The 25,180-nt window shown below is 48.9% G+C and overlaps 1 protein-coding gene across 1 annotated transcript; it reads right to left on the reverse strand.

Annotated features, from left to right (window-relative positions):
* Nucleotides 1-10,831: 10,831 nt before the first annotated feature.
* On the reverse strand, nt 10,832-20,867 carry LOC140913653 (uncharacterized). Its single transcript, XM_073350411.1, has 5 exons — nt 20,297-20,867; nt 18,896-19,022; nt 18,049-18,165; nt 15,703-15,792; nt 10,832-15,099 (listed from the first exon to the last, which is right to left on the reverse strand). The coding sequence occupies exons 1-5, from the start codon at nt 20,672-20,674 to the stop codon at nt 13,661-13,663; spliced, it is 2,151 nt and encodes a 716-aa protein (XP_073206512.1). The 5' UTR covers nt 20,675-20,867; the 3' UTR covers nt 10,832-13,660.
* Between the last annotated feature and the right edge of the window lie 4,313 nt (nt 20,868-25,180).

The following is a 25,180-nucleotide window of genomic DNA, read 5'->3' on the forward strand; positions in this document are numbered from 1 at the left end:
GCTGCAGCTCCAAGTGCGATTTGGCCCTCCTGATATCATTCCTACATGCCCGAGCAGTATTTTTATACTCTTCCCTGGTCATATGTCCAACCTTCCACTTCTTGTAAGCTTCTTTTTTATGTTTAAGATCCGCTAGGATTTCACCATTAAGCCATTTATTGGTCCCAATAAAAAAAACAATCACTATATAAACAGGGTGCCTTGCCATGAAACTTTGGGTTTGTCCTTCCAAGGCTTTCCCGGAGCATCGTGTTGCGACCGCCGGAACCCGGCTCCTCTCTACTTGTGATCGACCTAGCTGGCCACTAGATTGATCTGGACGCTGGACTGGTAACTATAACATTGACTGGCGGGACAGAGAGAGTGAGAGTGAGTGAGTGAGTGTGTGTGTGACTGAATGCATATGCCAATTGTTGTATCTTCAATAAATGTAGTGTATTGCCTTTTCCCCTGAAAAAGATCCCGTGTGCTTCTTATAAGCATAACACAGGGGACTGGCTAGATGACCTCTTGAGATCCGTTCCAGTTCTATTAAGGGGGAGGGAAAGGGAGAACAGCGATTCCTCAGAGAAGGAGCATAGTGCTAGGTCAGAAGCCCATCCTGCTGTCGCTGGTTTTAGGACTTGCAGCAGGAGTTCTTGGGATAGGTGGGCAGGGGGCTCTTCTCTTCCCTCGTTCTGGTTCCTATCTGAGAACCTCCTGGGAGACTGTTGCCTATATGGCCTCAGCACCAGTCTGGGAGCCCTGAGCAGCAGGAAGCTCCGTACACTCTGTATGTGAGGGATCCACCAGCTGACCACAACCACAGTGTGACATTGCTCAGGGTGTGAGGGGGCTTAGTGTAGGACAAGTATAAAATTAAATAATTAAAGTTAGCTTGAGTTTGGTTAAGGAAATATGTATGTGTTGTAAAGAAAGGCCCTGACTAGCAAGTAGAAGGAAGACCTTGAACATAATAAGTGATAAGGCCAGAAGGAATAAAGTAAGGAGGATGTCTGGTTCAAAGAATAATTAATGAGATAAGGGAAAGTTTCTAAAAAGAAGGCCTCTGACCGCTAGGGATGACTGCAGATGGTTTCTAAACAAAGAATCTGTTGTAAAATGAGCCAACAGAGCACTTCCCACCCCACATACCTGAGCTAAAGCCTATGTGAACCCAAGTGCAAAGGGAAAACTGTTGGACAGCAAGAAGGAGGGGAGAACAGGCCTCGGAAAAGAAGGCAGTTGCAAATCTTATCTGGATTAAGACTGGAAATGAGGATGAACTGTCTCAAATTGATTTTTAGCTGAAGTCAGTACAGTAATTGGCAATGACATCACTTGTTTATTAAAAGGTAAAAAAGTAAACTCTTAGTGTGCATAAAAAGTAAACTGCCTGAACACACTGGACCCAGACAATATGGGTCTAAGCACCACTGGGTTTAGCCCATTTGTAAGTATTTTGATCAAATGCTTACAAATGTTTTGTTACTGTTTGGATGTACTAAATTGCTTATTATTTAGGCTTTTTAGGCATGTTTAGAACAATTGTATAAGTATCATTTGGCCTTCGGATTTAATAAAGGAATTAATGGTTAAATTAGTGTATGGTGACTTCCCATATTAATATTAATAATTTCAAATATTATTAATAACTCCAAAAACCCAGCAATTACTAATGAAACCTATTCCCCTCAGTAGCCCCCCAACCCCATCCCAGACCCCTTCAGATCCTGCCCCATGGCAGGGCTCAGTGGACAGTTTCTGGGCAGACTTCTGATCTGGCACAAGGCTGAGACCTTCTCTTCAATGCAGATTTCCCCAACATGGAGGAGACATGGTTCTTGGAGGCTGATAAAGGGTTTTCCAGCTGGTTCCTCAGCCGAGACCCATCCCCGGGAACCAGAGGTGAAAGTAAGCCGGTACGCCCCGGGACCGGCTTTCCCAGACAGCAATTTAAAGCCCTGGGGTAGTGGCAGCGGGGCTGTGGCGGAGATTTAAAGTGCCCCGGAGCTCCAGCCGCTGCTACCGCCCCAGCCTTTTAAATCCCTGCCTTAGCCCTGCTGTTGAAGCCCTAGGGTAGCGGCAGCGGGGTTCTGGCGGGAATTTAAAGGGCCCCGGTGCTCCAGCAGCCACTACAGCCCCATGGCCCTTTAAATCCCCGCCTGAGCCCCGCTGCCCGAGCCCTGGGGTAGGGGTGGGGAGGCTCTGGCGGGAATTTAAAGGGCTGGGGCGGTAACAGCGGCTGGAGCCCCGGGGCCCTTTAAATCCCCGACGGAGCCCGGCCGCTGCTCCCCCAGGGCTCGGGCAGCCAGGCTCAGGTGGGGATTTAAAGGGCTCGGGGCTCTGGCAGCCACTACTACAGCGGAGCCCCAGGCCCTTTAAACCTCTGCCAGAGCCAGAGCCCCGGGGTAGAGGTGGCAGCCGGGAGCCCCCAGGGCTCCTCAGTGATTTAAAGGGCCCGGGGCTCCGCTGCGGTAGCAGCAGCCGGAGCCCTGGGCCCTTTAAATCACCCCCGAGCCCCAGGGTTCCCAGCTGCCTCTGCAGCTGGTAGCTCAGGGGTGATTTAAAGGGCTCCGGGCTCCCAGCCACCACTACTGCAGCTGGAGTCCATGCCCTTTAAATCAAGATTTAAAGGGCCCGGGGATTTAAGGCCCTGCCTCTTCCTGTTAAGGCCACGCCTCTTCCAGTTGAGGCCATGCCCCCTGCTCAGGACTTCGGCGTACCTGTAAGTCCTCTAACTTACTTTCACCCCTGCCAGGAACAGACAATAGGTGCTGCTTTGCTCTCTGGAGCAGGGGATGCCAGAGAGCTCATTTTATGCATTGTCTGTCAGCAGCAGACCCTCCCTCAGCTCCTAGCTCCAGTCTACACACTGCCTCTGCCCGCAGGCACAAACGCTGCCCCCACAACCCCCATTGGCTGCGGTTACCTGCCAATGAGAGCGTTGGAGCCGGCACTTGGGGTGGGGGCAGCGCACGGACTGGAGCTAGGATCTGAGGGAGGGACATGTTGCTGCTTCCAGGGAGCCTCGAGGAGCCAGGTAGGGAGCCTGTGTGCCCCACCAACCCCTCCCCTAACACCAGCGGGGGTCCTGGGCCACCTCCTGACACCCACAGCACCCCCAGGCCGTCCCCCCCCCGAGACCTGTGGGGTCCCACCCCCAAGATTTAGTCAGGAGAATATAGAACAAGTCATGGACCAGTCACAGGCCATGTATTTTTGTTTACTGCCCGTGACCTGTCCATGACTTTTACTAAAAATACCCATGACTAAAAAGTAGCCTTATCTATGGGGCACTGGCCTTGTGCTCTTCCCCCAGCACTGGGGCCTCTTGGAATTGGGGATTTTGCTCTCAAGTGATGGGGCCCAGCTCTGCTTCGAGGTGAGGCTTGTGGGGTTTCCTCATGCTCATTCCACTGCTGGGAATATCAGTGGTTTCCCTTTGCAAGCAGCACCGAAACTAACAACTGAATTCTCTTCCCCACCCAGCAAGTGCCAGGACCCTGAGCAGAGCTGAGGAGCAGCCGCCTGAGAAGGGCCTGGAAGCCTGGAGCTGCCCAGGCCTTGAGAGTGTTTCCCAGAGATCTGAGTAGGGAAAATCTCACAAGAGGCAGCACAGACCACAAAAGCAAAGGGAGAAACTGGATGGGACAGAGCTACCAACCCCAAAGAGACAGGAGAGGGAATCCAGAGCACATCCAAAGGTCCCTACACAGGGGACAGCTGTGGGCAAAAAGAGCCCATACACCTGCTGTCTACACAGTGAAGGATTTGAGGGGCGGAGAGACCTGAAAAACCACAAGTGGAGGGTTCCTAGGAAAGGGAAACAGGATAAATGTAGGTTTCAGAGTAACAGCCGTGTTAGTCTGTATTCGCAAAAAGAAAAGGAGGACTTGTGGCACCTTAGAGACTAACCAATTTATTAGAGCATAAGCTTTCGTGAGCTACAGCTCACTTACGATATGCATCTGATGAAGTGAGCTGTAGCTCACGAAAGCTTATGCTCTAATAAATTGGTTAGTCTCTAAGGTGCCACAAGTACTCCTTTTCTTTTTGAGGATAAATGTAGAGGGTGGGGCAAGCTCCAGAGGATAGCAATTGCTCAGTGCACATGGGGGGGACCCACAGAAAGGAGAGAGCCCGTTCCTGTGCTGAATGCAGGAAAATATTCTATTATCCATCAAATCTCACTAGACACCAGAGCAAGCACTTGGGAGAGAATCTCTATGGCTGTGCTGACTGCAGGAAAGGATTAAATTGGTCATCAAATCTTGCTAGACATCAGCACATTCACTTAGAGGAGAGGGTGAACCCCCTCATTGCACTGAGTGTGGGAAAAGGTTCAGGTGTGCACAACATCTCACCGTCCACCAAAGAAATCACACTGGGGAGAAACCCCACTGCTGTGCTGAATGCGGGAAAAGATTAACCCAATTATCAGGCCTTATCACGCCGCAGAGCATCTGCTCAGGAGAGAGACTCTGTCCCTGCACTGAGTTCTGGAAGCACTTTATTCACTCATCAGCTCTCACTAGACATGAAAGAACCCACAGGGGAGAGAGAGACCTGACCCTCATGTCTGATGTGGGGAAACTTCTGCCAACTCTCCCTTCACCCTTCTCCCCAAAGCCTGTACATAGGAGGGGGACCCTGCACCTGCCCTGAAATGCTCCCACCTGCTCATTGACCAGACAGAAATTCAGGTGCTAAGTTTGGTAAGGTGATTTGTGTAGCCCTGGGGATAGGAGCATTAACCAACAAGCCACCTAAACATCCCGTTGTGGGTGTTACAGGTTGGGACTGGGAGAGATGAGATGACTGGAATCTGGGCTGCTGTGTACGAGGCCCTGGTTTCTCCCAGGCTGTTCACTTGCTGTCTCCCACCCACCCCAGACTCCACGGACACAGTATATTTTTTTATTTCCTCTAGTTTTCCTTCTTTACCCAACTTCTCCCAAATGCAAAGTATATTTCCAAAAAGATCGAAAAGTATATTCCTGCTTCTGAGTAACCAAAAGGCTGTGAGGCCCCCTCTGTGCCCCTCACTGCACTGATCAAAGCAGACGGCTTTGTTATAACTGCTCTTTTCTCTCAATAACTTGACTCTGTGTCCCTAGAAGAGGAAGTGGAATGCCAATACTAACACCACTGAGATATTCCCGGGTCTCAGCCCTGACATGTAGTGGCAGGACATGGGGGAAGTTCTGTCTGGGTCCTGTCATTCTGCTTCATGGCCTGATACTCATGTACAAAAGGTTCTGGTTTGGGGGATTTTATAGAGGACTGTAACCAGGATCGGGAAAGCAGGGCAGTTGCCCCAGGCGCAAAGTTGTGGGGGCAAAAAAATGGGGCAGTATAGGAGGGACATGTGGGGTCACATGCCCCCTGCCCAGATTTCTGCCTTCAATTTAGCACGACTGATTAGAAGCCGGTGGGAGCCACCCAGCCCTCTTGGGCCCCTGGCTCTCCGTACTGTGGGAGCTGAGGCACTGGCTGGCTGCCTGGCAGTCCTCCCTGCCCTGTGCCCCGAACCGGGCCGCCTCTGTATGACCAGGTGCTCCCCAGGCAGGGTGGGTAGCACAGTTCTGAGCTGTGCCCCAATGCACTCTTGCCTCTCCCCCAATGAAACTTGGCGCCAGCCAGCAACACCCCTGGAACTGGCCCCAGCCTGTGAAGCCAGGCTGCCATGACTCCCTGAGGCGCTTGCTGTGGGGCATGCCAGAGTTTGAAAATCTGTGTGCTAAATGGATTATGATCAAATTTACAGATAGGCAAAGTAAGAAAATTGCAGGTTGAGAACTTATTATAGTCAAAATCCAGTGATTTACTTTTGAATTAAGATGTTCCAAAGGACTTGCAAATGAACAGTAAAAAAACAGGCATAATTTGTTGACTTAAGGATATTTACTTTGTAGATTTTGACATGTGATGTTGACAATTTATGTATGAATGGTTGTAAAAGCTTTAACTTTTTGAATCTCAATGTCTATTATCATTAAGTAATTGTCTAACCTCCCCCTTTCCCATAATTTCCCGCAACTGAGAAAATTCAAATCAATAAAAAATATTTTTAAAATGCTTAAAATAAACATTGATATCTGTTGAAATTATTTTTAAAAAGTGAATTCTGCCAGACCTACCTATCGGTTACAATTAGTTGACCTTGTCTTCAGTGTTGCCATGAGAGTTGTATAGCAGCAATAAACAGCTTGGTATATTTTACTTTTCAAGAAACTTGGAGAACTCTTCATCCATGCTTGAATATTTCCACTTCCCTTCCTTTTTTAATTCCAAAATGCCAACACAGACACACCAGCTCTCAGTTCGATCAAGTCTGAGGAAACATACACAATGATTTCCAGTGTTGTATATCATCCTAAGAACTTAGTACCTGTAATGACAGCACCTTTGCTTTAAAAAGACACTAATGTTGATGCAAATAACATTGATGTCCCAATCAATATTTGAAACATTATTTTGTATAGTGTCATTTTCAAGATATATGGAAAAGAACTAAAGAAAGGGCAGATGAAATGTTTATCTGTGGTGAGTGCCTTTATATGAACAGTCAGTGAACTTATTTGAACACAGTTCATTATTTTAATATAACACTCCAGATGCATTTTGTTTCCCTTCAACTCGTACCATGAATAGAAATCTCTGATGGAAACAGCTGAAGGTCACATTTTAGAATTTTTCTATGGTTGGACTTAACCTCCACTGTAATGAATAAGATGCATGGTTCACCATTAGTGAGATGACATTTACTCAATTGATATATGTTGCACTTGTTCACTTTGATTCTGAAATTGCAAAATAAGCAAAAAAGTTGCTAGTTATTACAATAAAAATATTTTAATTAATTAAGCAATTCTTACTTTCGTTGTTAGTGCCGATCACTGGTGACACCTATATTTACTCATTCCTATGCGTTTGAATTATAAGACCCCCTTTTGTACACAAGGGAATTTTCTTCATGAATTACTGCAGAGAATTCCTATATAATTTAGCACTGAGTCTGCCTCTCCATAAAATGTTTTCATGGTCTTTAGTCCTGATACAGCTAACTACTACACCAAACATCCACATGGAGGGGGAACGTTAATAAAGGTGCATGTGCGGATGGGTTGGAAAAGGGCTTCAGAGATTCATAGCTATTAAGACCAGAAGGAACCAGCCAACCATCTATATCACCTCCGTAACACAGGCCATGAAATTTCTATGAATTACTCCTGTATGGAGCCCAATAACTTGTGTTTGGCTAAACCATCTTCCAGAAAGGTGTCCAGACAGAATTTGAAGACATCAGGAGCTGGAGAATCTACCACTTCCCTTGTGAGTTTCTCCCACTAGTAAATCACCCTCACGGTGGAAAATTTGTCCTTATTTCCTAATTCAATTTGTCTTTCTTCGGCTTTCAGCCATCGGGTCTTGATGTGCCTTCATAAGAGGAGCATTTCAGGGGTGTGAAAGTAGGTTTTCAGGCACAGACTGTGGACACAAAAGTTTATTAGCCAAGAATGTGCAAGTCTACTTCATATGGGAGCCATTTCCATGACATGCCCCCTCCGCATACAGGGCTGTATTTATGTCCCAAGCCCAGGTCCAACTGCCATAACTGCCACTTTGGAATGTCCCATTCTCCTCCCTCCCTCCCCCACCACAACACAGGGCTGCGTTTACTCCCCCTCCCCCAAGAGAACCAGGCCTGCAGGCTGCTCTGTGATGGGGAAGGGTCAGGAAACCACTTCTGGGGAAGAAGAGACTGAGACGTTCCCCTTCCAGGAGCCCCTGGGGCTGAGCTATCCCTGCACAAAGGCACTGAACACACCAAGGCAGGGACTCCTCACTCCCCTCCCAGCACTGAGGGGTCACAAAACAGCAGCTTCCACTGGGGGGGGCAAGGCAGAGGGAGAAATGTGTCCGATTTCCCCTCCCCACCCAAGCTGCTCCGAGGATCACTGGCCACCTGTTCCAGTGTAGACAGCACACTCCACCACAGACTGAGGGGATCAAAGTGTCCCAGGCCAGGCTGGTCAGGGTGGCTAATCCCCCTCGCTGTCTGAGGCTGCACTTATGGGGTGGAGAAGATGACTGGCCAACTGCCATAACTGCCAGTTTGGAAGGTCCCACTCTCCTGGAGGAGTTGGGTGGGGATTGCTCAGACACAATCTCAAAATTTGTCACTTTGGTAAAAATCCCCCTTTCTTAAAGAGAACAGGAAAAATGAAAAGGGTCTGATTGTTCAGAAACCCAAACCCACCAAAATTAAAGAGGTGAAATTTCAGCCTTTGGCATCCTTCGACTGAAGTACTCAATGGTTTTTTTGCCTTGGTCTTCACAGAAAAGGTCAGCTCCCACACTGCTGTCCTGGGCAACACAGTATGGGGAGGAGGTGAGCAGCCCTCAGTGGTGAAAGAACAGGCTGAGAACTATTTAGAAAAGCTGGACATGCACAAGTCCATGGGGCTGACTGCACTGCATCTGAGGGTGCTGAGGGAATTAGCTGATGTGACTACAGAGCCATTGGCCATTATCTTTGAAAACTCATGGCCATCGGGGGAGGTCCTGGACGATTGGAAAAAGGCAAATATAGTGCTCATCTTTAAAAAAAGGGAAGAAGGAGAACCCGAGGAACTACAGACCAGTCAGCCTTACCTCAGTCCCTGGAAAAATCATGGAGCAGGTCCTCAAGGAAACCATTTTGAAGCACTTGGAGGAGAGGAAGGTGATCAGGAACAGTCAACATGCATTCACCAAAGGCAAGTCATGCCTGATCAACCTGATTGCCTTCTATGATGAGATAACTGGCTCTGTGGATATGGGGAAAGCAGTGGACATGATATATCTTGACAAGTTTGCAGATGACACTAAACTGGGGGGAGAGGTAGATATGCTGGAGGGTAGGGATAGGGTCCAGAGTGACCTAGAGAAATTGGAAGACTGCGCCAAAAGAAATCTGATGAGGTTCAACAAGCACAAGTGCAGAGTCCTGCATTTAGAACGAAAGAATCCCATGCACCGCTACAGGCTGGGGACCGACTGGCTCGGCAGCAGTTTTGCAGAAAAGGACCCGGGGATTACAGTGGATGAGAAGCTGGATATAAGTCAGTAGTGTGCCCTTGTTGCCAAGAAGGCTAATGGTATATTGGGCTGCATTAGTAGGAGCATTGCCAGCAGATCAAGGGAAGTGATTATACCCCTCTATTCGGAACTGTTGAGGCCACATCTGGAGTATTGCATCCAGTTTTGGGCCCCCCACTACAGAAATGATGTGGACAAATTGGAGAGAGTCCAGTGAAGGGCAATGAAAATGATCAGGGGGCTGGGGCACATGACTTATGAGGAGAGGCTGAGGGAACTGGGCTTGTTTAGTCTGCAGAAGAGAAGAGTGAGGGGGGATTTGATAGCAGCCTTCAACTACCTGAAAGGGGCGGGGGGTTCCAGAGAGGATGGAGCTCGACTGTTCTCAGTGGTGGCAGATGACAGAACAAGGAGCGATGGTCTCAAGTTGCAGTGGGGGAGGTCTAGGTTGGATATTAGGAAACACTATTTCACTAGGAAGGCGGTGAAGCACTGGAATGGGTTACCTAGGGAGGTGGTGGAATCTCCATCCTTAGTGGTTTTTAAGACCCGGCTTGACAAAGCCCTGGCTGGGATGATTTAGTTGGGGTTGGTCCTGCTTTGAGCAGGGGATTGGACTAGATGACCTCCTGAGGTCTCTTCCAACCCTAATAGTCTCTGATTCTATTCCCCCCACCCCCATCCCCACAGTGAAATGGTTCATCCCCTCAGCTGGGAGCTTTTATCCTGAGTCTGGGGATAAGTTTCCAACTCCCTCCTCCCTTACCCCAGCACAGGTGAGAATGGTCCTTCCTCAGCCCAGAGTGGCAGCTGGTAATTAGGAGTGGGGGCGGGGTTGTGCAGTTTGAAAGTAGAGGGGGAATTACCCAGAGAAGGACAGTCTGGGCCTCTATTGGCTCCATCCCACAATCCAAACCCAAGATGCCCTTTGCCCTTCACTGCGGCATTAACCCCTGGGAGCAGCAGCTGCAGGGAGCAAGAGGGGAAAATGGGCTCAGGAGGATCAAACAGCTCCTGAATTTCTAAGGTTCCCAGTGAATGTTTCCTGAGGGGCCACAAACAGGCTGCCCTGGCCTCAGCCCCTGAGAGGTCACTGCCCCCCTATATCCTATAGGGCTGATCACACTTCACAGGGATCTAGGAGATCACCCCCATTTCTCTTCCTGCCCATTTTCACCATTTATGGCCAGGCAGCCCTACCCCATCTCTGTGGAGGGGCACCCCAGCTGAAGCTCCAGGGGCAGAGGGCACTGTGCCTGCAGCTCAGGTTCCTAATAAATGATTCTGTCTGAGGAGTAAATAAAAAGGGCCATAATGATAAACTGACCCTGGAGCCCATGCTGATCACTCAGCAACTGTCACATGAGCCCAGATACAGACCAGGAGAGTCTGTCTGCTTGGGAAATTGCCAAAGCTGGTTGAGGGGAGGGATGGGGATGGCACTCAGGGGGTAGGAATGGAGCAGGGGTTCAGGTTGTCTCCACTGTATTGCATGAGAATTTCAGCTTTCATTACAAAAAGTAAGTTTCTAGCCCTCATGGTAGCAGAGAAAAACCTTGAAAACATGAAACCAGTGCACCTAACAGCTCAGAAACCTAAAGCAAGAAAAAACCTCCAACTTTTATTATTTTAGAAAAATCTCATGAGTTTTAACCATTTGGGGCTGGCAAACTGTTTCCCTAACATGTATCCCTGAGGCAGTTCAGTCTTAGTACAGCTCAGAGTCACTAAGGGGAGAGAGATACACAATAACTACTATCAGCAATTGGAGTTTGATAGTGAGTCAAGATGTCAGATAACCAAACTCAACCGATTTATTGATTGGAAGTAAAATCAGTGTAATACAGGAAGGTCAGTATGTACCCAATCTGGAGAACTGTCTTGCAGCAGTTTACATCTTCACTCTGTTCCAAACTATGAGTTCAGTTTTACTCATATTTGTATTTTCCTCATTTAGAAGACAGAAAATTCCAGAATCCACAGACCTTACACACCTTTTCTTATCTAATTATGCACACAACAGTTTAGCTGGCGGTAGACCATAGCACACAAGGAGCATAAAACCAAAGAAATATTTGCACTCACTGTACCTAGCACACACTTCATATTTGGCAAACCTTAACAGAGTATACATCTTACATCTGACAGATTCTGCATATACAATGAACAAAGGTTAGAACAATTTAACAACTAGTAAATTTGCACAATAAAGCTTAGCATAAGCACAACGTATTCTGGGAGATTTTAACAAATTCAATGCTCTACCACCCCCATTTTTAGAGTGCAGATAATGATTTAAAGCAGATTACAACTGAGCTGAACTGCAGCTGGCATAACCAGCTCCAAAAAGAAAGGCAAGATGGCTGCTTTTCCCCAACATCATCTCCCAAGAGTGACTGGAACATGGCAAATTCAGCAGTGCAAGGAAGATTGCAGGGCTTCACTTACACACATGGGAGGCAGCCATTTCAGACTCATAATTCTATTGTATTATTTTATTCCCTCCAGGAATGATGACACAACAGTGAGATAAAGTTGCATCTCATCGTCACCCTCCGAAAGAGAGGCATGGCCACGGATTTCCCCAGTTGGAGGAACGAGGAGACACTGGCCCTGTGCTGCTGCTCAGTTTCATCTGTGAACGCTGCCGGGACCAGTTTCTCTCCCTCTCTGTTTAAGACTCTCTCTCTCTCTCTCTCTCTCTCTCTCCTCAAACAGGGTTCTCTGAGCTGTCTGTTCTCACGCAGGATCCCATCTCTGTCCCTGCTCTATGAACCCTGGCTGTTTCACATCCATGTCACACTCTGGGCTGGGACTGCAACTCCACAAGTTGTTTATTGAAAACACCTACAACTAGCAGCAAACAAGTCCCAGCCTGGAAAGTAGAGCAAAGGTGCTCAGAGATAATTTCCCTCACTTCTTGACATTACGTGTCAGGGTTGAGATCCAGGTACATCTCAGTGTTAGTGGACTTAAAGTGCCACTTCCTCTTCCAGGGACACAAACTCAAATTATTCAGAAAACAAACCATTGTAACAGGAAGCAGCTCTCTGAAACTTCTACTATATCAATCCCTCATCCCTGCCCTTGCCTTTTTTCTGGCGTATGGCTTCTCATGGCACAAACAATGAATTAGATGTTGGGTAAGTGATGTGGTCACGCTATCATGGCAGCAGCATCCAGAGACGTCAAGTGCATGCATCTACCATCAAGATGATAAAGAAGGCAATCCATAACCAAACAGCATACTGTTTGTACTTGAGCCCCACAGGAACAGGATGGGGAGGTCAAGAAGCTGGATAAAGATGTAAGTTAAACCACCTGTCACCACAATGTATCCTGTTGTAATGAAGAAGGATCTTTCATTTTATATGGTTATTCCGAGGAGCATGTGAGAGCTGATTCAGAGAGACTAGGGTAGTGGTTGTCAACTTTTCCAGAATACTGTACCCCTTTCAGTAGTCAGATTTGTCTTGCATACCCCAAGTTTCACCTCACTTCAAAAATACTTGCTTACAAAACCAGACATAAAAATACAAAAAAGTGTCACAGCACACTATTACTGAAAAATTGCTTACTTTCTCATTTTTATCATATAATTACAAAATAAATCAAATGGAATATAAATATTGTACTTACATGTCAGTGTATAGTATATAGAGCAATATAAACAAGTCATTGTCTGTATGAAATTTTAGTTTGTAACTTTCCTAGTGCTTTTTATGTAGCCTGCTGTAAAACTAGGCAAATATCTAGATGAGAAGATGTACCCCCTGAAGACCTCTGTGTACCCCCAGGGGTACACATACCCCTGGTTGACAATGACTGAACAAGGGGATGCAAATCTGACTTGTCTATCCATCAAGAAGTGCATCATCAAAATAAAATATAGTCCCACACCACCTGTTGCCGCTGTTTCTAAGAAATGTTGTGTCTCATGTACTGTCTGACAGGTTCAACTATTTCAGAAAAGGGGTGTCTTGACTTTAGCCGTATTATCATTGGTGTGACCCAGAAACTCCAGTCTCCAATCTTCTGGTCCTAGCTGGTATTGCTTGCCTGGTAATTAGGTGTGAGACAGGGCCCTGGCTGCATTATGCATACAGCCAACTATTACAACAGCTTGCTTCATAATTTTATCTCAAAGCCAAATCAAAATGCCCTTCCTTTTGATTCAGGACATGCGGGAGATGTCGCTGCCTTTCATTAATGCAGGAGAAAAAAGTTCCTTTTCAGTCTGTGCCAGAATTTTTGTCTATTTTTCAAGGAACCTGAGAGGATGGGAGCCGCAGTGAGTGAATGGCCTGGGAGAAATCAGAGCCTGTAAAGCGCAGTCCTGACTCCTGACATCCCTGTCCCAGCTGCAATCCACAATGATTGTTTAGGCGCCTCTAGGGTGAAATTCTCCCATCTCCAGGGCCACACAAATTATTTTAACAAACCCAGGACTGAACCTAATGTCTGGTTAGTGAGGAGGTGGGAGCAGTTCAGAGTGGGGGAGCAGGTTCCCTCTTTTACAGGCTTTGGGAAAAGAGTGAAATGAGAAATTGAAGAGGTTTCTCCAATCAAACACAAGGGTCAGGAGTCTCTATCCTCAGTGGGTCCTCTGGTGTTTAGTGAGAGATGATGAGCGAGCAAAGCGCTTCCCACACTGAGTGCAGGAATATGGTCGCTCTCCTGAGTGGGTTCTCCGGTGTTTCGTAAGAGATGATGAGCGAGCAAACCGCTTCCCACACCGAGCGCAGGAGTATGGCTTCTTTTCCAAATGGATTTTCTGATGTTTGGTAAGAGACGATGAGTGAGCAAAGACCTTCCCGCATTGAGTGCAGGGATAGGGTCGCTCTCCTGAATGGATTCTCTGGTGGTTGATAAGGCCTGACGATTGGGTGAATCTTTTCCCACACTCAGTGCAGTAATAGGGTCTCTCCCCAGTATGGATTCTTTGGTGGACTCTGAGTTGTACTAGACGGACAAACTTTTTCCCGCATTCACCACAGTGATGGAGTCTTTCCCCAGTGTGAATTCTCTGGTGCAGAGTGAGACTTTCTGGATGACCGAATATTCTCCCACACTCATCGCATCGATGGGGTCCCCCCGTACGATGGATTCCTTGGTGTCTCCTGAGACTTTGAAGGAGACTGAATTTTTTCCCACACTCAGCACAGCAATGGGGCTGCTCCCCAGTGTGGATCCTCTGATGTCTAATGAGATGTTCTCGTAGGCAGAATTGTTTCCCACACTCGTGGCACAGGAAGGGTTTCTCTCCGCTGTGGATTTTCAGGTGTCTAGTAAGACTTGATGTAAGTTTGAAGCCTTTGCCACATTGGTTACAGTGATGGGGCCTCTTTTCTGAGTGGATTCTCTGGTGATTACGAAATGTTGATGAATCCATAAATCGCTTTCCACACTCAGCGCAGGCATAGGGTCTCTCTCCTGAGTGGATTCTCTTGTGGATGGTAAGAGCTGTTATTTGGAAGAATCTTTTTCCGCACTCAGCACAGCGATAGGGTCTCTCTCCTGTATGTATTCTCTGGTGGGCAGTGAGCAGTGATAACTGGTTGAATATCTTCCCACACTCAGAACAGGGATGGGCTCTCTCCTTTCTGTGGGTTTTCCCATGTGCTTTGAATGCCTTCTTTCTCCTGAAGCTCTCCCCACACTCGCTACATTGATAGAGATTCTGTCTCCTATGAACCATCCAGTGGTGGCTTATCAGGTCTTTCTGCACCTTGAATTCTTCCCTGCACACACGGCAGGTATATAAGCTCTTTCTGGGCTCAGTTTGTCCCTTTTCAGGCAGCTTTAGATGTGACCTGGATCTCCTCTGATGGCTTCTTGGGGTTGCTGGCTCCTTCCTGGTCAGGTTCTTCCTCTGCCCTTGTGGCCTGTCCTGCCTTTTGTGGTGTCTTTCCCACTCAGTTTTCTGGGAATGGTTCTCCCCTGATGTCCCTGGGAAAGGCCTGAGTGGCTCCAGGTTGCCAGACCCTTCCTCAGGAGTCTGCCCCTCAGCTCTGCTCAGGGTCCTGGCACCCTCTGGGTGGGGAAGAGTATCCAAATGTTATTTTCTGCGCTGTTGACAAGGGGAAACCACTAATATTCCCAGCAAAGGGATGAGCCTGAGTCAGCCCCGTGCCCCCCCTCCTCAGAGCAGTGCTGGCTCTTGGCACTTGAGTGCAAGAGGCCAAACTCCCAGGAGCCCCAGTGCTGGGGAAGAAGGAGAAGATCAATGTCCCACAGACCCTGCTAATAGTCCCCCAAGTCAATGAACATGAGAATTAGCCCCCATGATTCTCTCCCTACTCTGAGGCCCATCTCAGTGGGGAGAACAGCATCACCACACACCAGCACTGACAACCCTCTCCCGAGGGACACACACGGAACACTCACACTGTGATGGGATCCCAACGGCTCCGTGTTCTATGGAAAATGGGGGAGGGGGAGAGACTGGGGGAATCTGCGTAAGGGGAGAGATGGGGTTTCTACGGGGATGTCAGGGTGAGGAACTGTAGCTCTTTTCATGTTTGGGCTTCAATCCCTATTGTAATGCTCTGTGAGAGGAGAGTTTGCAGCTGATGGATGACTCCAGAAATGAGCTTTCCAGCTTCCACAATGGAAAGGGCAGAGCTGGTTCCCTACCTGCTCCAGGGGAAGACGTTTGTGTGAGGAAGAAGCCCAAGCAGCTTTCAATTAGTGACCAGTCCCAGGTCTCCTCTGCAGCTGGAAAATCTGCACCAAGACAAAAGGTCTTTGGTTGACAGCACATGGACCGAATGAATATCACTGAGAGAAGCCCTTTCCCCACCATCATAAATGATGCATAAAATGGGGGCTTGATTTTCAATTTGTATTGTGGTAGCACAACTGAGTTTATGGTTGTATAGCACCAGGTGCTGCACAAAACCACAGAGATCGTCCTGATGTTGAGCTTATACACTAAATATACAGAGGGTGGGAGAGAACCTGAGTCAAAGGACTAACTTGCTGTTGTAATAATTGGGCCCACAAAATTACCCTAATTGACAGTATAATTATAAACTTTCTCACAGTTTTTATAAAGTGTTACAATATCCTACAATAAATGTCAATGGGAAAAGGTGCAAAATATAAACAAAAAGATAGAATTAGTCCAAACAAAAAAGGCCTATAATGCAATTCAAGAATAGTGTTAAAATTATGATTGGTAAACAAGACAAGCATGGAACCGTAAATTAATAAACCAAAATGAATGTGTCAGAAATCAGCCCTAACTGGAGAAAAACCCAATGAGGGGCTGGGCTGTTTTGCCTATTACTTCCTTTTGGGGTTTTTCAAAAGTAAACACCTTTGAGGGGAAAAAAAGGAGCAGGATTGAATGCAACCCTCGCTGACTGAAAAAAGCAGCAACAGCAGGTGCGTGCCAACAACTGCTGCAGTGAGTGATACCATCATGCTACCACCCTGATCCTCTTTTGGGACCCCAGATCTTCTTCATCCTTACCCTAAGAGATGTACTAACAAGACTGGACTAGAGAGAGGGAGCCTGAGGATGCTGTCACCATTTCCAGTTCTGGCTAACTCCCAAAAATCACCTGGAATGTGAGACTTTGTCCCCTTCTCCGCCAAGCACTATGAGTTCTTTTAGTTCCTCAACTTATTTCTTCTCTTTCCAATTTTTCTCCCTTTGCTTTAGATTAAATAAGAGTCGGGCTTAGCTGGCCAAAACTGCCATAGTTTGCAACATTGCTGTAAGCCTGTGATCAAAGAGGCAGACAGAAGCACAGCCCAGACCAGCTCAACGCTGGTACACGTTTACCAGATAGGTCTGATCAGACTGCATGCCATGCCTGTGTTTCTGCAGCCACAAAGCTCTAAGTAAGAGTCAGCCAGAGACAGAAGCTGCATGTTCTATATTTGCTGTGCTTTTCTCTTCCCTCTTGTGTGTGTTTGTCTTGTTTTGTCTTCTAAGAAACAGGATCAGATTTTAACATCACCACAACAGCTCCAGCCCATTTCAACTAACTGCTTCTCTTTTGCCCAAAAGCAGAGTTATTACCATCTTTAATATAATCTAAAAGACTTTCAAACAGAGGCTTTTTGTCTAAAGACTCTCTCCAGCTAAAGGGCAAGGAAACAAGGGACATTTATTTTAACAAAGTCATACTTAACATTTGACATTTCAGATGCCTAAACTTTTTTCCTTCTTTTTCTGTATATTTAATAAAAGGTTAGAAAGAATTTTTCATGCTGTTTTCCATGGTACTGAGCAGGCTACAGCCTCTGTATTCCAAACCCCAAACCTTATTTAACATTCTTTAATACTGGCCATGACAGTGTCATGTTAACACCTTTGTCTCTCTGGGCCCATATATTCTACATGAATTAATACAACATTGTCCAAGCTCAGCCAGCAGCTCAGTGGCAGAGTGAGGAATGGAGTCCAGGTCTCCTCACTCACACAACATGATGTTGCCTCCCAAGCAGTCCTGGGGAGTAATAAGGAAATCCTTTATTAATGTCAACTGAGAGCCCACAAAAGCGATGGAACGATGTTGGGTCTCTACAAAACTGTGCCTGAAGTGAGAAAGGAAATTCCCAAGTGCTGCTCGGTCAATGATTCCGACAGCCAGGGAGGGGTTACAAACACTTTAGTGGATGGAATTAGAAAACAAAATGATCTTGACAAAGTGGAGAATTGGTCCAAAATTAACAAGATGAAATTCAAGAAACACAAGTAGAAAGTGGAAGAAAATATCAGATGCACAACTAGAAAATGGGGAATAACTGGCTTGGCAGCAGTACAGCAGAAAATAATGTGGTGGTTATAGTGGATCATGAATGAATGAGAGCTGACAATGTGATACGGTTGCAAAAAAGCCTAATAGAATTAGTCTAAAAGACTAACATTCTGAAATGTATTGTCACTTTGGCCAAAATGTACCAGGATTTCAGCTGCCTTCAAGCTACTCATTTGTCCCTTGCACAACACTTTAACTCCCTCCTCACCTGGGTGGGTGCCTCTCAGGATGACCCCATCTTCATCTTCTGTGGGACCCTGGACACACAGCTCTTCCCCTCGCTCTATCCTGGAGATCACCACTGACTTGGGGGTTTGGATTCCTGCTTAAACAAAAGCATCACTGCTCATAAGATCTAAGGTAAGTACTTCTAGCCATGGAACTGCTGCACTTTGCACAGCTCCATATGAAATGTTTGTGCCAATCAGGCAATAAACTAATCTATGTATTTGAAATGATTTTCCATGGAAACATGAACTGCAGCTTATGGTCAGCACTCCTGGTGCCTAGCAATGGCAGGATATTGAATTGCAAACAACCTTGCACCTGCGGAAAGAGGAGTTGGAGAGGACTGCAGTGTCTGAGGGGATTGGGGGCAACAGGTGTGGCACATAGTGTATATTTCTCCTTGGCCTAGGAGAGTTACTCTACTATGGCCCAGCACCCCTCTCCCTCCTGTGGATATGTCTACATAGCAATTAAATACTTGTAGCTGGCCTGGGTCAGATGACTTGGGCTTGAGAGACTTGGGCTGTGGGACTGTAAAATTGCTAAGTGGATATTTGGGGAGGGGTCCCAGAGCAGAGGCTCCAGCCCGAGCCTGAACATCTACAATGCAATTTTTAGCCTGAGCCCCATGTCCTAAGTCAACTGATCCAGGCTCGCCACAGCCGTGTCATGGGTCCAGCATAGATGAACCCAGTCTGTCTTTCACCTTAACTGTGGTGTTGGTGCCCTTTCATCCTGTTGCCTGCAGAACATATGGTCCTTTTCTGCTCATGTGCCCTGTCTGGGGAACTACAAGAGCCAGAATTCTCTGGAAAACAGCTCCTCACCTAATGAGACCAGAGTCTGGTAATTTTCCCACATAACGTGTTTGTAAAGTTGCCTTTGCTCCTCGCCCAGCAGCACCCACTCCGCTGGGGAGAAATACATGGCCACATCCTCAAACGTCACTGACATCTGAAAGGACAAACAAATCAACTCAGCATGGCAAAGTTTATACACTGGTAGAGGAAGAGTTGTTGCAGGTGATGCAGATGCACAGTGGTCCACGCAAGTGGGAGGGTCTGGGAGGCTTGAAAGTTCGTACCATTATTATGGGTGCAGGTTTGTCTCAATGTGAAAAAAGTAATGGACAGTGTTTTCCTGTGACTTTTTTTCTGTGTCCATTACTCACCCCACAGTTGTGGCTCCAGCAGCGGGGCCCAGCCCACGGCTGTGGGTATTGTATTCGGGCACAAAGGGTTGCATCACTGCTGAGGGTTAGTCCTCCTGACTCTCTGTCATGAAGGGGCAGGCAGGCCAAACTTCAGTGAGTGTTGCTGCAATCCAGAGCACCAGGACACAGCCCCACTTACATTTAGCCGGCACACCCGACCCTCTGTCACCATGCTGGGGGGCTGGGCAGACCAAACCTGGGCAGCACTGCAACCTCACATGCCATGATGCAATGCCCAGAACAGGACACCGGGCCCAGCCCCTCAAGACCCTGCTGAAGCCACTGCTGCGGGGTGAGAGTGGGGCACTGGACTCAGCCGTACAGAACACAGGAGCTGCTGGAGCTGCACTGTGGGGTGAGCACAGGGTGGGTTCGCTCTCCAGTCGCTCCCCCCCGGGCTTGCCCTCTCTATGGGGCGGGAATTAGGGTTACAGTGTTGTAGCCTTGTCGGTCCCAGGATATTAGAGAGACAAGGTGGTGGAGGGAATCTCTCTTGCTGGACCAACTTCTGTTGATGGAAGAGAGAAGTGCTTGAGCTACACAGAGCAGGGTCCCAAAGCCCAGGCTCCAGCAGGAGCCCAAATGTCTGCACTGCCATTAAACTGCCCCTAGGCTGAGCCCCATCAGCTGGCACAGCCCGGCTGCAGGTTTCAGTTGCCATCTGCACAGACCCTGGGAGCCCCAGCCAGAGAGCTGCAGCTCAAGCAGGAGCAGCCCAGGCTGGTAGCGCTGGAGGCCCCGGGCTGGATCCCCAGCACGCTGCCCGATGGGGCGCTCACAGAAGGAACCTTCCCCCCGCGGTACCCACGGACCCAGCGCAGCCTCCCCCCGCGCTCCCATCGCCGGTGTGTGCAGCGGCCCCGGCCCGGCGCCGAGCCCGGTGTCCCGAGCGGGCCGGGCCCAGCCCCCGTGGCACAGGCCAGGGGAACCGACCGAACGGAGCCGCCCCCCAGCCCCGGCCGGTGCCTGCTCTGCGGGGAGGGGTCAGAACCCGGCAGCCCCCGCAGCCCCGCACCGGGGAAGGGTCCCGCCTGCCCCCGTCAGCGAGCGGGGGGGCTCGGTCGGGCTCTCGCTGGCTGGGGCGCGGACCCTGCCGGGCTCCGCTGCACAGACCGGCCCCCGGGGGGTGGCTCCGGTCCCAGGCGCGGTTCGGCTCCGGCACCAGCAGCCTCCTCCCCGGGCAGCGATTCGCAGCCTCCGCGGCCGCTTCCCTCCCTCCGCGGCCGCCTCTGGCGGCGCCTCCCCGGGCCCCGCTCACCGCCCCGCGCGCCGGGGCTGCAGCCTGCAGAGGGGGCTCGCTCCCGCACGCGCCGCTCGGGCCGGGCTCGGCCCTCGGGTCTCCGCGGCGGGCACGAGAAGGTCCCTCCCTTCGCCCGCCCCCTCGCGCAGTCATGCCTGGGCCTGTCTAGGCTGCGGAGGACCCCGAGCTCTGTGGGTTTAACCCTTAACCATCTCGGTCGGGGAAGCGAGTTGCAGGGGGAGCCACTAGGGGAGACGGGGTGAAGCCGGTTCCCTGTGGGTTGGTGGCTCCCATCCCTTGTGCAAAGGCGGGTATCGCACCAATGTTACAGTGGGGGGCTGGGCGCCCTGTGTAGGGTGGAAACCACTTCAACCCGGGGGGGCTGCCACCACTGTTCCCTCTAAGCTCGGCCTGTGCGCGTGCGCACAGATCCTAAACCCCGTGCACACGGCGAAACACCGCGTGCACAAAAATTTGCACAGAAGAAATTTTTTGTGCACAGGGCCTGTCAAAAATTAGAGGGCACATTGGCTGCCGCACCTGCACTCCCAGCACCCTGAGTTCCAGCCCCCCTGTTAATTCATCAGGGTGTGAGACACCTTTTCAAACATTTCACCAGAATAAACATGGTTTGAGATTAGTAAATTAATACATTATTTAATAATTATTCAGATCTGGAACTGGGATGTGAGTGGCTGTAAGTAAGAAAATACTTTTGGGGATATCCTAAGTGCCATTAAGGTGACAGAAGATAATTCCCAGAGGTGAAATTCCATGTCTGGGCTACACTCTGCTACATATCATACCTGCGTTTCTATTTTGTATCTATTTGACAGTAGTCATACCACATCCATGAAAAAAAAAAATCAACCAAAAGCAATGGTCAACCAAACTGTGGCAGATCCACATGTTTTTACAAAGTTTATTTGGACAACAGTTACTATTTAAGAAGTCTATAGGACTAACCCTGCTTTGTTCTTAGATGTGTCTACAGTATGAAATTATTTCGAAATTATTCTATTCGAATTTTCAGAAGCTATTTTATACATTCGGTCTTCTGTGTCTCCACTAAAGTGTGTGAATTCGGCAGATTGCGTCCACAGTACCGAGGCTAACATCGAATGTCGGAGCAGTGCACTGTGGGTAGCTATCCCACAGTTCCCACAGTCCCCACCACCCATTGGAATCCTGGGTTAAGCTCCCAGTGCATGATGGGACAAAAACATTCTCGCAGGTGTTTCTGGGTGTGTGTCGTCAGAAAGCTACAGTAGACAATTGTTTCGCGCCTTTTTGGCGTGCAGACGCCATACTGCTTTCAGCAGACGGTGCACCGCTGCTCTCCTGCTACGATGAATCCACCTCTCCAACTCAACTGTGCTCGGCCATCGTGAACCAAGCAGCACAGCTTCCGCCACAACTCTGCTCTCCTGCTATTGCCACGCTTCCAAGCTTCTCCGTGTTGTCTGTCCTGGGCTCCCACCTCCGTGAAAGCCACAGAAGACAACCATTTTCCGCCATTGTTTGGCTACCAGGAACCAAACAGCACAGCTTCCGCCACCAACTCTGCTCTCCTGTTATTGCCACACTTCCAAGCTTCTTCATGTTTTCTGTCCTGGGCTCCCACCTCCGTGAAAGCCACAGAAGACAACCATTTTCCACCATTGTTCGGCTACCGTGAACCGAACAGCACAGCTTCTGCTGCCAACTCTGCTCTCCTACATTTTGCACCCTTTTTCCTGGATTACCTGTGCAGACGCCATAGCCATGAACCCAATCAGATCTCTGCTGAAGTTTTGACCATTGTAAATACCTTGTGCATTGTCCAGCAGTATGTGCAGTACCTGCAAAACCAGGCGAGGAAGCAACGACAGCACGATTACTATACTGATGAGGACATGGACACAGACATTCCTAGAAGCACGGCATGTGGCAATTGGGAGATCATGGTGCTGTTGGGCCAGGTTCATGCTGTGGAACGCTGATTCTGGGCACGGGAAACAAGCACAGACTGGTGGGACCGCATAGTGTTGCAGGTATGGGATGATTCCCAGTGGCTGCGAAACTTTCGTATGCCTAGGACCACTTTCATGGAACTTTGTGACTTGCTATCCCCTGCCCTGAAGTGCAAAGACACCAAAATGAGAGCAGCCCTCACAGTTGAGAAGCGAGTGGCAATAGCCCTGTGGAAGCTCGCAACATCTGACAGCTACCAGTCAGTCAGGAATCAGTTTGGAGTGGGCAAATCTACTGTGGCGGCTGCTGTGCTGCAAGTAGCTAATGCAATCATTGACCAGTTGCTATCAAGGGTAGTGACTTTAGGAAATGTGCAGACCATTGTGGATGACTTTAATGCGCTGGGGTTCCCTAACTGCAGCGGGGCGATAGACGGAACGCATATCCCTATCTTCGCCCTGGAACACCGGGGCGGCCAGTACATAAACCGCAAGGGGTACTTTTCCATGGTGCTGCAAGCTCTGGTGGATCGCAAGGGACGTTTCACCAACATCAACGTAGGATGGCCAGGAAAGGTGCATGACGCTCGCATCTTCAGGACCTCTGGTCTGTTTGAACAGCTGCAGGAAGGAACTTACTTCGCAGACCAGAACATTACTGTTGGGAATGTTGAAATGCCTATCGTTATCCTCGGGGACCCAGCCTACCCCTTAATGCCATGGCTCAGGAAGCCACCCTGGACAGTAGTAAGGAGCAGTTCAACTAAAGGCTGAGCAAGTGCAGAATGGTGGTAGAATGTGAGTTTGGACATTTGAAAGCTTAGGGTTAGATCTCAGCACAACCAATATTCCATTTATAATTGCTGCTTGTTGTGTGCTCCACAATATCTGTGAGAGTAAGGGGGAGACATTTATGGCGGAGTGGGAAGTTGAGGAACTCACCTGGTGGCCAGTTTCGCACAGCCAGACAATAGCAGGGTGCACTGCACATCAGAGAAGCTTTAATAGCCAGTTTCATGACTGGCCAGGGTACGGTGTGAGAGTTGAGTTTGTTTCTCTTAAAGTTACCCGCCCCCTATATATATATTAAAGGAAATAAAGTCACAATTGTTTAAAAAATGTTCTTTATTATTTGTTGCACAAAACATTGAGAGAAATCAGAAGCTAGATGGGGGGGGGGGGGGGTTGGGTTAGGGGAGTGGAGGAGGAGGGAAGGACAAGTCCAGAAACCAAATAAAAATTTAGGATATGCCAGCTTTCTGCTGCTTGTGCAATCCTCTGGGGTTGACTGTGTGGGTCAACATAGGCCCCCCCCCCGACCCTGTGTTGTGTTCTTGGGCATCTGGGTGAGGAGGCTATGGAACTTGGGGAGGAGGGAGGGCAATTATTCAGGGGCTGCAGCGGCAGTCTGTGGTCTTGCTGCCTTTCCCGCATTAGATCCACCATACAGCGGAGCATGTCAGTTTGCTCCCCTATGAGCTTGACCATAGCATCCTGCCTGCTCTCATCACGTATGTCCCTCCTCTCTTCGTATTCATGTAATGCTTTACGTGACTCTGCAATTGTTTGCCTCCGCGCATTCAACTGGGCCCTATCAGTGCAGGAGGACTGCATGAGCTCGGCAAACATGTTGTCCCGAGTTAGCTTTTTCTGCCTTCTAATCTGGACCAGCCTCTGGGACGGAGTAGATAGGGGCCACATTGAAACATTTGCACCTGCTGCAGGAGGAGAAAAAGGGAGGGTAGTATTTTAAAAGATACATTTTAGAGAACAAAGGGGACACTGTTTCTCAGTGAAACAGGCAATTCATAGTACACAGCACATATTCTTTCTGTACAAGGTCTCATTTTGCCTCCTATACTGAAGTGCCTGCCACTTTGGTGAGAGTAAGCCATCACATGCGGCCAGGCAACAGAATTCAGCTTGCAGGCAGCCTGCAGGCTCTGTGGGATGATCGCTTCACACAACACCTTCCCCCCACACACACACCACAGGGCTCCGATGAGGCTCTGAGCAGGGATGAGCCCTTTAAACTAAACCGAACAGCCCAGCATGGCTCCGATGAGGCTATGAGAAGGGATGAGCCCTTTAACTAAACATGAACAGCCCAGCACGGCTGGGTTTTCCCCCACCGCGTGGCTCCGATCAAGCTCTCACTCACCAGAAGTGCCTTCTCCAGGGTCATGGTCTGGGAGCATGCTTTGGGAGTAGGGGAAGGCTATTGGCTCCAGCGTTAAGAATAGTTCCTGGCTAGGGGGGAAAACAGATTCCACACTTGTCACCTGTGCACTGTCCTCCTCCTCCTCCTCCTCTTCGTCCTCCAAAATCTCATCCTCCTTGCTCCATGCTACTCCCCCCTTGCAGGTGTCCACGGACAGTGGTGGGGTAGTGGTGTCGTCACCCCCAATAATGGCATGCAGCTCACGGTAGAAGCGGCATGTATGGGGCTGTGACCCAGAGCGCCTGTTCGCCTCCCTGGCTTTTTGGTACGCTTGCCTGAGCTCCTTGATTTTTGTATGACACTGTTCTGTGTCCCTGGAGTAGCCTCTTTCTGTCATGGCCCTGGAGACTTTAGCATATGTATTTGCGTTCCTTTTTTTGGAACATAGTTCTGCCATAACAGATTCATCTCCCCAACATGCAATGAGATCCAGTACCTCCCGTTTGGACCATGCTGGAGCTCGTCTGCGAATCCGGGACTGCGTGG

Source organism: Lepidochelys kempii, chromosome 6 (assembly GCF_965140265.1).
Source record: "Lepidochelys kempii isolate rLepKem1 chromosome 6, rLepKem1.hap2, whole genome shotgun sequence".
Taxonomy (NCBI): domain Eukaryota; kingdom Metazoa; phylum Chordata; order Testudines; family Cheloniidae; genus Lepidochelys; species Lepidochelys kempii.